The sequence below is a fragment of the Haemaphysalis longicornis genome, unplaced genomic scaffold, assembly GCF_048455015.1.
Source record: "Haemaphysalis longicornis isolate Haplotype H1 unplaced genomic scaffold, Haemaphysalis longicornis Haplotype H1 scaffold_10, whole genome shotgun sequence".
NCBI lineage: Eukaryota > Metazoa > Arthropoda > Arachnida > Ixodida > Ixodidae > Haemaphysalis > Haemaphysalis longicornis.
The window spans coordinates 155409922-155423664 of NW_027526204.1; the positions used below are offsets into that span (position 1 = coordinate 155409922).

The window sequence follows — 13743 nt, forward strand, 5'->3', positions numbered from 1 at the left end:
ACTTCCAGTTGGAAAATGTAGCCCCGAATGCCTAGTTCGCTACTGCCTTCTGCTTCCATGACTAAAGAAACACGTTATTGATGAATAGGTGTCCTCGTGAAAGGATGCATGCATATATGAACGACGAGTGGTGGTGGTATACCACCGATGCTCTGTTGGGCTAATGGATCCACGGTTATATGTGCACGGTGAGGAATCTGTAAAACGCGTAAATTCTCACAAATCAGGTGATTGGAACAACCTTGAAACTAGCTATTGGTAAGCGATGCACAAAAGAAGTTCAGGGAAGCTTGCACGCACGCGGAAGACTTGAGCGGACAAGCTGTTGTAGGTGAGCATTTCCGGACGCATAGCTAAGTTTCAGAATCGCCGTCTATTTGCATAGTTTCGGTGCTAGTATAATCGCCATGTGCGTCGAAAAGGTTGTCGTCTTCTTCGCGGCGAATGGTGGATGCATCCTCGGCATTGTACACAATGCTCCACCAGCTCAACTGGCCAAGCTTTCGCTAAGTCGCGCAAGGCTTGAACCGTAGCGAAGCTGCAGGATCTCTTTACACGTGAAGAACACATCACCGTGCATTTGTACCAGTCGCAAATTACTTATTTTCCTAATATAAAAGAATTTATCATCATCATTTACATTTCCAGTCACTGCTTTGCTCTGGGCTCATATGCATCGATATCACCGTGTTCCTCATGCCAAGCCTGACGTGCGCTCTAGCGCTTGACAACAGCGCTGCAGTTCTTCGTTTTTGCTAAGGCCACTGTTCAAGCCGGGGACACTGCGGTCGCCATTTTCTCGCTCCGCGGGGTTTATGCCAGCTTTTTTTTTGCTAAAGCCACTGCGTGTGCCGCGGAGGCTCGGCGGTCGTCGCGAGGCACGCGCTCACGAGCCTCGGAATCTTCTTGGTATTTTTTCCTGCAATGGCGAACTTGGTAAGCCAATAACAACCGCTCCGCTGTTAAAAACCACTGTTGCGCCACTGCGACGTAGTAAATATTTTCAGAAACACTTTAGCCTTTTTTACACCCCTTGGGAAGTAAATGTAAAAAAAATGGAACCTCGTGAAGCTCCTACGTCCTTATAGTTCCTTACCCTAGTAAATTGAAACTTCTGGTTCCACGACGCACTTTGGGCTGGGCGTGAACATATCGCTTTGGAGCCATTTATCACTTCGTTATGCAGGGCGGTAATTTCAAAAGTCCCCGTTCGCCTTTTTGCGCGTTTGTTGGGGCAAAATCCCGCAATATGCTTTCCGGTATTTGTGTAGGCAACGTCTGTAAGAAAAAGAAAACAATTGCATCTACCAACGAGCTGAACACGTATTGAGGAATCCGTAAATACACATGATTTACTCCCTAAGCCGGATTCGCCCCGTTAGAGTTGGATAAGCAAGCTTGTCGGATAAGAATTTCCCCCCAAAAAAACAAAAAAAACTCGGTGCCAATTTATCCTGTGAAAACGGATGACCAGCGGTGCTGTTGGGGGGGTTATTGGTTGGCCGTAAGCCGCGCCGTTGGTCCGGGGAAGCGTTCGGAGTGATTGTCGCCGCGCCGGAGCCTCGCGCTATTCTGGGCTCCGAGAGGAAGCGTGCTCGTGCTTGGCGCCGCAGCCCGGTAGTCGTCGGTGGTGTCCTTCCGCATATCTTTGACCGCGCAACGCAATGTGGGAAAACCAAACTCACGCCGATCTTGTTGAAGTCGGCTTCACTTATAAACACGAAAGCATTGCTCAGAAGATAATTTAGCGGCGGCAATAAGCGTATCAAAAAAAAATTCCCCCGCATTTCCCCGAGGGGGAGAATGTGAAAGTGCGAATGCACGGTTGTCGGCCCGCTTGCGGCGCTTGCGCTCGGCCCCCGCAGCCCACCGCCTCGCCGCCTTCTCTTCCATCTCTTCCATCTCTTCCATCGGGTTTGTAGTATCACGTGTACACCACGCAGTTATCAAGCCGCTATAACGCCGCTGAGTCGCCAACGCACGCCGCTGACGACGTAGTTTGAATGCGTTAAAGATATAAGGCGCGTCACTAACGCTGATATCAGCGTCGCGTCCGTGGCTTGGTCGGTAGAGCGTCGCGCTGCGGCCGCAAAGTCCTCGGATCGAAACCTGGCGCCGGATGCTGTTTCTTTATAGAGGAGCACTGCGGACGCCGACGCCGCCGCCGCCGGCGGTGGATGGTTTGGGGTCGCTTATAAAGTGCATTCGCACTTAATATGAAGCGCTGGAAACGAAGGGGGGCAGCTTTTCTCGATCTACGCACGCAATCGGGGCAGTTAACCTACACGGCAAAATGATTTACACCCTGAGTGGTGATTTTCACTGTCTATAGCCAACGCCCCTACACCCCAGGCAAAACACGAGAATACGCTCTTTTAAAGGGCGTTTCAATGTTAATACGCCGTTTCAGAGAATGTCTGTTTTTTTATATGATGTAAAGGTGTTAGTTATAGAGAAAACGTGTGTAAACCATTTTACAGTGTACAGCAATTCCGCTGTGAAAACTTTTTGGCAATACGGGCAGAAAATTGCTGATGGCGGCGCTTCAACAGCGCACGCTGTTCTTGCGTGCAGGCCTCGCTGCGCGCCTGGCCACGGATGCCTCCGGCGCGGTTCTCGTCGTCACCATCGACCGCATCGGGGAGGGACCACCGCGCGACGGCATCGACGCAGCGGCTTCTTGCGGCCTTCTGAGAAGTGGAGCGTGCGCGTGGACCGGCGGTGGAGGCGCCTGCGAAAGGAGGCTGCAACAACACACTGCCGGGGGGAAACTTCAACCGCGCATCCCGTTCTTGCAGGTTGGTGGGTTTAGAAGTGCTGTCGACTTTTGGTTCTGCTGTGACCCAGAGTGCGCCTGGGAAATGCGGCACACTGAATATATATATATATATATATATATATATCCGGGATCAGCGGCTGACGCAGATAAGCTTGATCCTGCGCCTGAGGCCCAAAGCTTGACGGAGGAACTGCTCTCCGGACAAAAGGGAATGTGTGAGGACATCGAAGAGTTCAAGGCCACACTGAAATCCTGTATGAAGGCAGAAATATGGTGCGGCTACAAGGAAAATTGGGATGGTAAATCTACCCCGAAGAGAGTTGGGTAACATGAGGGGGAAATAGAAAGACAGACAATTAAGCTCGAAGGCATTCGTGCCGCTATTTAACCGCTTGGATTAAGGTTGTCTCCCTAATAGAAAACCATTCCTTGAATTCAACGGAGCCCGAGCCAGAAATACCGCCCGTATGACTCCAGGCAGGGTCCGCTAAACCCTGTTCATTACATTAACATCGTCGGACTGGACTAAAGTGTTACGTTGCATTCATTTGCATGCAGGTTTCAGTGGGGAAGATTAGACCGCACCGAACTCCGCCATGAAACCGTTGGTTGATAAGGCGAAAAGTGTAAAATGCAAAAGGAACTAAGACAAACTGTCTACACAACAATAGCCAAGAAAACAAAAGCATTCTCGCTTTTAATTGTCCGCTAAACGGTACGCTTCTACCCAACACCAGTCACTTTTAATACTTAGATGCAACTATAGCGCGTGATTTGTTTACCTTAGCCTGCGCAACTCAGCGAAAAAACAAAAGCTGTGGACGCAACAAAAGCAAAAGACGCAGGTTAAGCGTGCTTTTCCAAATGCGGAATTGCTTGCTCTCTCTCGTTCCGGTTATGTTCTATAGTGTCGTATGGCCTGCCTTCAGTAAGAAGCAGATAAAACTGAAAGAATCCAGAGAAGAGCCGCCCGGTTCATTCCTTAGAAGCACAAACGAACAGATCTGTCACTGTTTTGCTAAGCTGTATACTTTGCCGACCATCTCCAAACGGCAAGCAGTTGCTATAATAGACTAACGATTGTCCCCTTGTTTTGCACGAACGTTGCATCCAAAAGAGGTAATCACGCCTGCTGAGACAGACACAGCGTCCCGATTATATCGTGCCCATGACTGCAAGAGCTTCAGTTGGCAGTAAACTTCACCGACGCCCAGATGTGCGGCGTGGGCGGGGGACGTGTTTCGTTTGCAGTGTTCCAAGTGGAGGGCGCCGCACTCAATTCGCCGTCGCCTTTTGCCGGCAAAATTCGCCGCCGCGCGTCGCAGTTCCGCGGGTGTCGAGACATCGATGCACGCGTGCGCGCCCGACCATGCTCGCTGCCCGGCCTTGTCCTTCACTTCAAGTGGAAAAGCTGATCACATCCAGCGCTTGGCGCCAGGGGTCATCCTATTTGCTCAGCACGGCTCGCTCGCAGTCGGCGGCGAGGGAGAGATGCGCGGAGCTCGCTCTGCAGCCCCGTTCCGACGGACGACATGTCGGGCCCGTCTTGGGGGGGTGGGGGGGGGGGGGGGGGGGAGGGACCTGGTTTGCTTCTATTCGATCGCGGCTTTATATTTCTCGCCTGAAACATGCAGCCGGTTCTTAAGAGAAACGAGCAGACAAGAAATTGCGGCGAGAAATTGTTTATTCGAAAAAAAAAAATTACACCATCTTCCCGTGGGGAACCCTGATGAGGATGCGAAGCATCATGGGTGTTCCGTGTGGTTCCATTGTGTCGCCGTTATGTTGAGTGATCTGGTGTTTAATAGCGCCAGAGTGAATTCCGCGTCCGGGTCCACACCACTGGCAAAGGCACCCAAGTATTGTTGTGTTACGGTGAGTAGGCGGTGGTGCTCGAGGCGCCGAAACTCGTCCATCATGTTCTTGTCGATGTTGTCGTCTCTGTGGTAGAATTGGAAGTCTCCGTCAGCGTTGGGGAGGTAAAGATTGTTGACGTTGGTGCACCGACTGTGAGCAACGTACACGCCCTCCTCTTCGCAGCTTTGTCTTCTTCTCCTTATTCTTCTTCAGCGGTTCTCCTACGGGAAGATAACGACGGTGGTTGAACGCGAAGCTATCTCGTGATTGATTCTTTGGTTGGCCAATCCCTAGGGGCATCCTGCCACAATCATCATCTCAGCGGTGCCTGGTTGTTGACGTTGGTGCACCGGCTGAGAGCAACGTACACGCCCTCCTCTTCGCAGCTTTGTCTTCTTCTTCTCCTTCTTCTTCAGCGGTTCCCCTACGGGAAGATGACGCCGGTGGTTGAACGAGAAGCTATCTCGTGATGGATTCTTTCGTTGGGCAATCCCTAGAGGCATCCTGCCGCAATCAGCATCAGCGGTGCCTGGCCAGGCATGCGCAGTTAGGGTGCGGACGGCGGACAACAACGACAAGGCAGGGAGGGGCACCGCCCCGAGCATGAGATGCTCCGCATCTAATAAAGTGGGACGAGCATGGAAGGGGAAACACGCCAGCATAGATCGGTGTGCTCATGGGTTTGACAAAAAAGATAAAAAAAACTGTGGTTGATTCATCTGTCATAGTAATCGGTAAAACACGAAAGTGGAATGTGCAGCGAAATCTGCAGCTGAGCATGCATGATTTGCGGGATGGCGGCTACCTTGTGGGTGTTCTTGGTGAGTACGTCCAGCTGGCGGGTCGCTTCGGCAAAGGTGTACTGGCGTCGTTTCCGTGACGGATATGACGTCAGTGAAGTCTTGGTGTGTCCCGACATAAAACACTGTCGTGTTGAAATATAAAACCCGAAAACGAACAACCCTAAGTATAACGTATTCTTTAGTACTAAAGGTTGCTTCCCCGCAAAAAGACCCTGTGTGCAGGGGTGCACCCTTTACAGGCCGCCTGCTTCGTTGTACTGGCGTCACTTCCATGACGGATATGACTTTAGCGAAATCGTCGTGTATCCGGGAATAAAACACTGTCGTGTTAAAAAGGCTCCGTATCTGCTTGCTTCAATGCAAATATCCCTTGCTACGTTATACCGTCTTCCCTCGCCACCCATACGCTACTCCCCTCCCCTGTCCATAATGAATTCAAGGGAAGTTTGCTCACTTCAAATAAATTTCCCCCCGGTCCCAATGCTCACTAACCATTTGTTCGGAGCGTCCGGCTATTTCTTCGCTTTGTTTTCTTTCCTGCTCGGAGCAGCTGAAGAGCAGATGTTCTTGTTTTATTGTTTGCTTTTTCTCACCTTTTCGAAGCCCTTTTTAACGCATTGCTCTTCATGTGCTGTCGTAAAAAGCCAATGCTCCGCATTCTCCGATGTCTACCTTCTCTTCACGCCCATCTTTCACGCTCTTCAGCCCCCGTTTCGCTCATCCCACGACAAGCACGGAGGAGGAATTGAATTTTCGCGCGTTTCACTGCTCGTGCACCATCTATGGGAACCTGTCGTTACCAGGGGCATTTTTTACCTGAACTGGTGCAGATTAGTGCAGTGTTGTGCAGACCACTGCAAAGTGCTACTGGGAATATCAATTAGTAAAAAAATGAACATATTCTGCACTGCTTGCACCAGTGCAGCCAGTTCAGGTAAAAAAATGCCTCTACAATTGAATTTGGAAAACCGCCACACTTAGGTGGGAACATGGTTTTGAACGCGTAAATTTTTATTTGCACAAAAATTAAGCCACCATGTATACTCAAAGGGGTCCTGAAATACCTTCCGCCGATGCATGGATGTACACGTAACCAAATAAGACAATGTATTAGCAATCTCCTCCCGCAAGAATTTTGTTGAAGCGATGAGTATTAGCTGAGAAATCGTAAACCAAAAACCGCGCATTATCGTCGCGCCGCGTTTCCTCCTCCATTCAACTTACTCTCCGCTGTTGACGGCGCGCGAGCCTTCCCTCCCGTGATGCTGCTCTCCTCGGCGGTGACGTACTTCCGCTATCGCGCTGCTCATACTGCCGTCTGCTACGGGCAAGCTTTGTTGACACCTTGAATCCCTCACTCGAGATCCGCTCAAGGCTGGAAAAGCGAACGAAAAATCTGGCCGCATTTGTGCGGCGGCCTGGCCTTGCCCTTTCGCGGTGTGCGTTGCTGCAGGGCAGCACGTGACTTTTAATCGGCGGCGAACTCGCAGCCGCTCGGGGAGGGTCGTGCGCTCGGTCCCTTTCATGCACCGCGCACTGTTTATCCAAAAAGCGCCGTATGAGATGTGGCCCCGCTGGTGCTGGGTCTTATTTTGCGGTGGTGGTAATTCCTGCCGGTGGCGTGTGAAAAAGACATTTTAAACCGATACAGAAGCCGTGCACAAAACGCTTCAATCATGTGACCAGTTCAGCTTGGGGCGACGCGTGGTGGAGAGCGGCAACGTTGGCAAAACATGCTCCGGCGCGGCTCTGAGCTTTCTAGCGCTGGAGCGAGCGCCATTTCCTTGACAATCTCAAACATCGGTTGCCTTGGCAACAAGGCACAAACCGCCCCAGAAGTCAGTTACGGTTGCGTGATCCCGGTTCAGCTCGGGGCCCCACCTCGCGACATGTGGGCACTGCAGGCGTACCACTCACTCCCATTGGGAAGTGTGAGATGCGTTTGGCATTACAGGAGGCGATGGTGTGCGTGTTGTGGACGCCTTTGTTTCGCGATGAAATGCGACGTTGTGCTTCTGCGGGTGGATTATCTTTCTGGATTATCTTTCTCGAGCGACGTACGACTCAACTTCGCATGGGGTATTTGCAGTGTGCGTGGCTAAAAGCCATCTTGGCTTGCGCGCCAGAGTTAAGTGACTTGCTGTTCGTCCCCGCAACCGCGCGCGAGGTGAGTGCCGAATTTACGACGGGCAGGAGGAGGCAACCCATCGCCTGTCAATCGCGGTTCAGACAATTGCAACGCATGTTGTGACGTTGTGTTCGTTCGAAACGCATCTCTGGATTGTTTTGAAGTGGAATAAAATGTATCCGTCAAACCCGGGCATTCGGCTCAGGGCGTTCTCTGCGATTGCACGAAAGAAGTGCCACGGGGCTTCAACGCTTTCTTTATGAAACGTACTGAGGTAAGAGAATATCCATGTCGTGTTATGGCCGTGTTACATTCAATACGAACGGTTAAGCGTTTGTTTACACTTGTTTCGTTTGTCGTAAAATGTCCAAGCACTCCGACACTCCGCCGGCAGATCAGCCGGCGAGCCGACGCTGAGCAGACGACTCATCTCTTTGCCGGAAGTGCGTGAAAAAGCCGCCCAATAGCAGGATGTCTAGCTCATGACGAACATCTGGGAATCGATGATGTAGACATGTGAAGATGGCGGCGTCCAAAAACACGAAGGAAAGGGTGAGAAAAAAGCGACAAAATTTGCAACAAAAGTGTGAGCTTTCCGCTGCGCGTAAAAGAGTAATACTTGACCCAGATGACCTTGACGACCCAATCTAACGATTGCGCTACTTCATTTAGTGTGCTCAAAACGCCTTTCAGGGCCCCTTTAATTAAAAGAACACTGCAAATGCCACTTATGTCTTCCCTCAAATATGCCTAATGTTATCCTGAACAATGTTGACAAGTATTAAGTGTGCTCGCAGATGTAGTGGTTCGTAAAAGTTTTGCCTATATCATTTGAATCGGAACCAACCAGCCCGACTTGCCATCCTACTTACTTAAGTAAACACCTCGTTCCAGTGTTCCTTTAACTTTTATACTCGAAGCGCTTGCTCTAGTAGTTCCATTCCTGCGAAGCAAAGATCCTAACCCGGGTTCGCTTTTTTTTTTTTCAAGGGTTTGATATATATTTGAATACGAACATTTGTTATCACGCCTATAATCTATTTATGACATCTTTATGCATTATAAATGGGATTTGGGGTATTTTCATTGCCTTTTGGTCGGTTTCAGGTACTGCTTCTTGTACGTTTTTGCGAGTGCTATTAGGTCGGTTTCGGCTATTTCTGTTGAATATCTTTCTACACCTTGGTTTTCAACCATTGCAGGTCCGTTTTGGCTGTTATTTATTTCACTTCGCGTGGTTTTGTATGCTTTAGGTACGTTTATGCTGTTATATAACCCCCGTAAGCAAGCTCAGGTGACGGCTGGCTGTAGTGACTAGGAAACGCATATACGCCTCCGGGGGAGGGTATTGCATAGGGTGTACATGGCAATGGTGAAACGCAGTACCGTGCATTAATGTAAATAAAACAAAACATGAAAACAAAAAGGTGTCGCGAAGCCGAGGTATGTCGATGTTGTCTGCTTGTTTTGATGCCCGCCGCCGAGGCTCTTGCTTCCGAGTGTTTCGTGTGAAAACGGCTCGGACGCGACGATGCCCTGGCCCCCTTTTTTCTTAGAAGTGCCTCCGGCGTGTGTGTTCGCCCGTCGGCCGACCAGGAGGCGCGCGGCTGTTGCGGGGGCCAGCGACCCAGCTTAGGTTACCGCGCCGCAGTGGAATCTCCGACCCCGTGTTGCGTCTGCGCAGGCGGCTCTGTGCTCCGAACCCTCGGTCTAATTCAAACGACCGCCTGTCTTTTTCCCTTTGGAGTTTGTATACACCACCTCAACAGTAATTCTTTTGCCGGAAACGGGCGCCTTCGAGTTTCAACTTTGCGTCTTCCGTGATTGGTTCATTTTTCCTTTCGAAAATGTAGCTGATTGGAGCTAAGAAACGTCTCGCGGATTGGCTGCGGGTGTACCTTAGTCCCCGCGGTCCACGCGCTCCGGAAGACACTTTTTCCCCCATACGTCCCCCATCGGACCGCTTGACGCGGATATCACGCGGCTCCGCGCCGGCTATTGAGGGCGGCTGCACCAGCGGAGCCACTTGCTGCAGGTCGTCGGGGCCAGGCCAGACGCCGGGAGCTCTTCGCCAGCCAACTAGTACTCTTGAATGCCTCTTTTCTCCTATTTTTATGTAACAGTTCTGACGTTGTGACTCTATGTTTTAAATCTAAGTAACAATCATTAAACCAGTTCACCTTTGAACCCCTGAAACCTTCGAGTGCTTCATCGCCGGACTCATCGTGCAACAGCAGCAGTGTTGGACGAAAGTGATCGCTACAAAGGGTTAAAATAAGTGACAGTGCTTCACGTTAAAAACACTCGCATGTAAGACACACAGAAAAATGTAGTTACCGGAGCAGCATGTCAAAATTAAAACAATGTCGCAGAGACCTTTCCTTGAGTGCGGAAATAAAATAAAATAAACAATAACGAGAAGAGGAATAGTTACAAGTGAGGCAGCGAAATGGTCTGCGTGTTTCTGGTGCAAGGCATCTGCAAGTTCCTAGGCATTTGTTTCGATGACAATGTGCGGTGGCAGATTACTCCACTCTGTCGCGATTCGAGGTATGAATGATTGAGCAATTGCGAAAGAACGACACGTGATGCGTTCGACTTTGTGCGGATGGTCAGGACACAGAAAGATGGCTGACGGTTCACGCGTGAAATAATTATGAGGAGACGCACGATAATAGCAAAGCTGGTGTTAAACGATGTACAAAAAGACGACGGGATAAGGTTTCAAGCTCAGTGCGATTTTTTAATGCTGTTACACTGGTGGGACGTGAATAATCCGAATGGATGAAGCATGCAGCACGGTTTTGCACGGCTTCTAAATCAGTTATTAGGTATGCTTGATGAGGGTCCCGTATGGCTGAAGCGTGATCAATTTTAGCACGTATTAGTTGTTTGTGTGTCAATTTGTTTCAAGTTTACCTCAAATATTAACCTAAAAATATGTATCTCAACATATTTACCTCAAATATGCTTGATGATTTTGCACTGAATTATGTGGACATCTGTGGGTCACGGGAGCAGTTGCAGTGGTCTTGACTATATATATTTACTTCGACTTTGAACATTTTTTCAACGGTTTTGTCCGGGTGGTTGATTTGAATGCCGACACACGGACAGATGAAAATTTTCCTTTTTCGATAGCGAACAGAAGAGCCTTCAGAATGATAAGGTATCGAAGTATCTTCGCAACGCGTCCTCTGTCAGAGCAGGGCAGAGCGAGCAGCGCTCATCGCCCAAGCGTATATGCTGCGAGCGAGACGTGCTGAGGCGCAAGGCGCTGAATGCAGTCTTTGGCAGTAACTAGTTACTAGTAAAGCGTTACCGGCAACTAGTTACTTTTTTCAGTAACTTGTAACTGTAACTAGTTACTTTTAAGTTAGAGGAACTTGTAACTGTAACACTGTTACTTTTTTGTGGAGTAACTGTAACAATAAATATCATTACAGTTACTTTATTTCTATAAAAAAATTATCCAACAGCAACACTCATTAACGACCGTTGTACAGTTTGCGCGTTTCACTTTTTCGGCCTTAAATTTCCTCCGCAGAACCTTAGTCTACTTAATCTATGCCAGCTCACTCCGTTTGCATGGGTGAAAAAGATCTGGACTAGAAATGTTAGGCGTGCACGTGTGCGTGGTGCTCCACGCGGTCCACTAATGGCTCGAAGTTTCTAAGCTGCAGTATTTTCCTCAGCAGCGCGACATCCCTCTCACCCATACCCTGCGACACGCGCCTAAGCGCATTTTCGCGGCATCTGGACTGCAGTGAACAGAAAAACAAAGGCGAACAGGAATACAAAGGCGAACAGGAAAACAAACACCCACAAACGCCGCACAACGCACTGAAACCTCTGCACTTTCGCGGAAGCCTGGAAAACTCCGGTCAGGGCGTCTCTTTCTCATTAGCGACGTGCAGCCCCGTTTGCAGGGTCATAAAACGCCGCGGGTAGTCTCGGCGGCCTCGCGCTCGTCCAGCCCTAAGCGCACTCTATAGTTCATCTCACAACCTAGCTGCAGCACTGTGGAGGCTACATTGTTATCAATAGTGCGCCCACTGAGGGCGCCTAATCCGCCGTGAAGGGGGTCCTGAAAGGACACTCCCTTCTCCCTTCTCGGCAAGTGGCACCGCACGGCCCCGGCACCTTTTGTCGCTTCCTTCGCGGTGAGTTAGGCGCCCTGAGGGGGACAAAAATGTAGCCTCCACAGTGCTGCAGCTAGCTTGTGATATGAACTATAGAGTGTTCGATTCACAACTCGCAGTTGCTTGCGCGACTATTGTGCGAGACCCCTGGCCGTATTTGGGACCACGTGTTTGGGACCCCTGGTCTAGAGGCTTCATAGAGCTGTCAACAGTGCTCGAACGAGGTCGAGGAAGTAATAAATTTCATGCCCCTCCACACATACGACGACCCCAACAATGGTGGCCCCCGGCTGCCCTCACATCAGCCAGCATCTTGGCAGGCAGACGTCTGACCACACTGCCACTGCACGAAGAAATGTTTTTGGAAAGCCTCGCGACTTCTTTTAGAGGGCTGTGGCCGAAACGAAAACAGTAGCTACATCTGCTTTTGTATGTTGTGTGCAAGGAATACTTGGGCGAGCTTCGTTCGGCCTACGCCTCAATGCAAACGAAGGGAGGGGTTCCTGGGATCGGCGACGTGATTGCTGTGGAAGGCTGGGATTGTGAGAGCAGTTTTTTCCGGTCGAGACAGCAAAATCCGCCTTTGTGAGGACAGGGGGGAGGAGGTGGAGGGGAAAACAGTAAAGCGTTCATTTCAGTTTCTATTCCCTTTTGAAATATCTTGTCTCATTCCGGGGATGGGGGTGGCTGGGGGTTGGGGCGGGAGACCGACTCCGAGAGCCCACGGACAAACGTCGCTTCGGCAATGGCTCAAATTGGTCCCCGTCTCCGACCACAAGTACGAAATAAAAAGTTAACGAAGCGCTTTTTTTTAGTATCTTTCAAAAAGACCTCGACAACCAATGTAACCCCACGTCCGTTTCCCCTTTCCTCCAAGGGCCTTCCGTCGACCCGCCACCTCCGCCCCCTTTTTCGCATTCTCTCGCACAACGCGGGACGGTCAAGCGACGGCATTGTAGGCGAAAATAAATTAAGTTGACATTGAAAGATTGTTTCGGCTGTGTTGTCCTCCAGCTCGGTATAATATAAGTTCGGCCTCTCTGATTCCCACTTTGAAAAACAACTAATTCTATGCTGCAATGATGTTTGCAAATAAATTTCTTGCAGCGAGAGTGCAGCAACAAAAAAAAAATAATGTTCCTTATGACGGATAGCAAAACTTCCGTAATAAAAAAAATCAGGCGTACACAACGATTGTTGGTTTGGGCATGAGAGTGCATCACTTTAGGTTCCCCTCGTGTAGGCTTTACCAGGTGTAAGTTTTACTACCTGCATGCCTTCGTACGTTTTCATTAAATAAGCCAAGTCTTTTTAGCTATTACTTAGTTTTATGCAGTAACGGAAAAGTAACGACGTTACTTTTTTGCAGTAACTGTAACTAGTTACTGTTGGAAAATTGTAACTGTAACTGTAACAGAGTTACTTCTTTCTGTAACACTGTTACTTTTTTTCGGTAACGTGCCCATGACTGGCCGAATGTGACCCTTCGCTACTCGAAGTGCGGGGAAAGAGCGGGTGCCGTGCTTGATAGGGCGCTCACGCGCACACCGATGTCTCCACACCAGCAGCGAAGAAATTTCGGGTGCTTCAAATATCCGCGCACACCGTTGTGACGCAGCCGCGGACTCGGGCCGCCTCAGCGGTGAGTGCTCCGCGCGCGGCGAGATGGCACTGCATGCACGCCGTTGGTAAGCAGCCCAAGTTCTCTCGACTTTAGCCTCAGACCGTGTGCCTGGAGAGAAAGAAAGAGCATATGAAAATTAGAATTAAGACTCTCAACAAACCACAAAAAAAAAATGGCTCCAATCCACGCTGTGAAGGTGGTTGGAAAGCAATGCTGTGAACGACCCCCCACAACAAGTTCCGCATGCGACGTCACTTGAATCCACACACGTGGCTCTAGAAAGAGTGAAGCCAGAGATTCTGCCAGCCGTTACCCAGGGTTCGCGGTCGCTGTTGCACACACTGCGGTTGCTGCCTCCGTTGTGTTACGATTCTCGCGGCCCTTGCGCCGTCGTTGCACATGGTTCCCCT

General features: G+C 50.0%; 1 protein-coding gene across 2 annotated transcripts in view; it reads left to right on the plus strand.

Annotated features, from left to right (window-relative positions):
• The window catches only part of LOC144159706 (uncharacterized), a 162670-nt gene that overhangs the window by 102893 nt on the left and 46034 nt on the right, over positions 1-13743 (plus strand). Inside the window, exon 2 of one of the 2 annotated variants that reach the window (XM_077691376.1) lies at positions 2575-2798. In XM_077691376.1, the coding sequence (XP_077547502.1) occupies positions 2575-2798 (224 nt within the window). Of the gene's footprint in view, positions 1-2552; positions 2799-13743 lie in introns of both variants that reach the window. The other variant, XM_077691377.1, reaches the window with a different exon arrangement.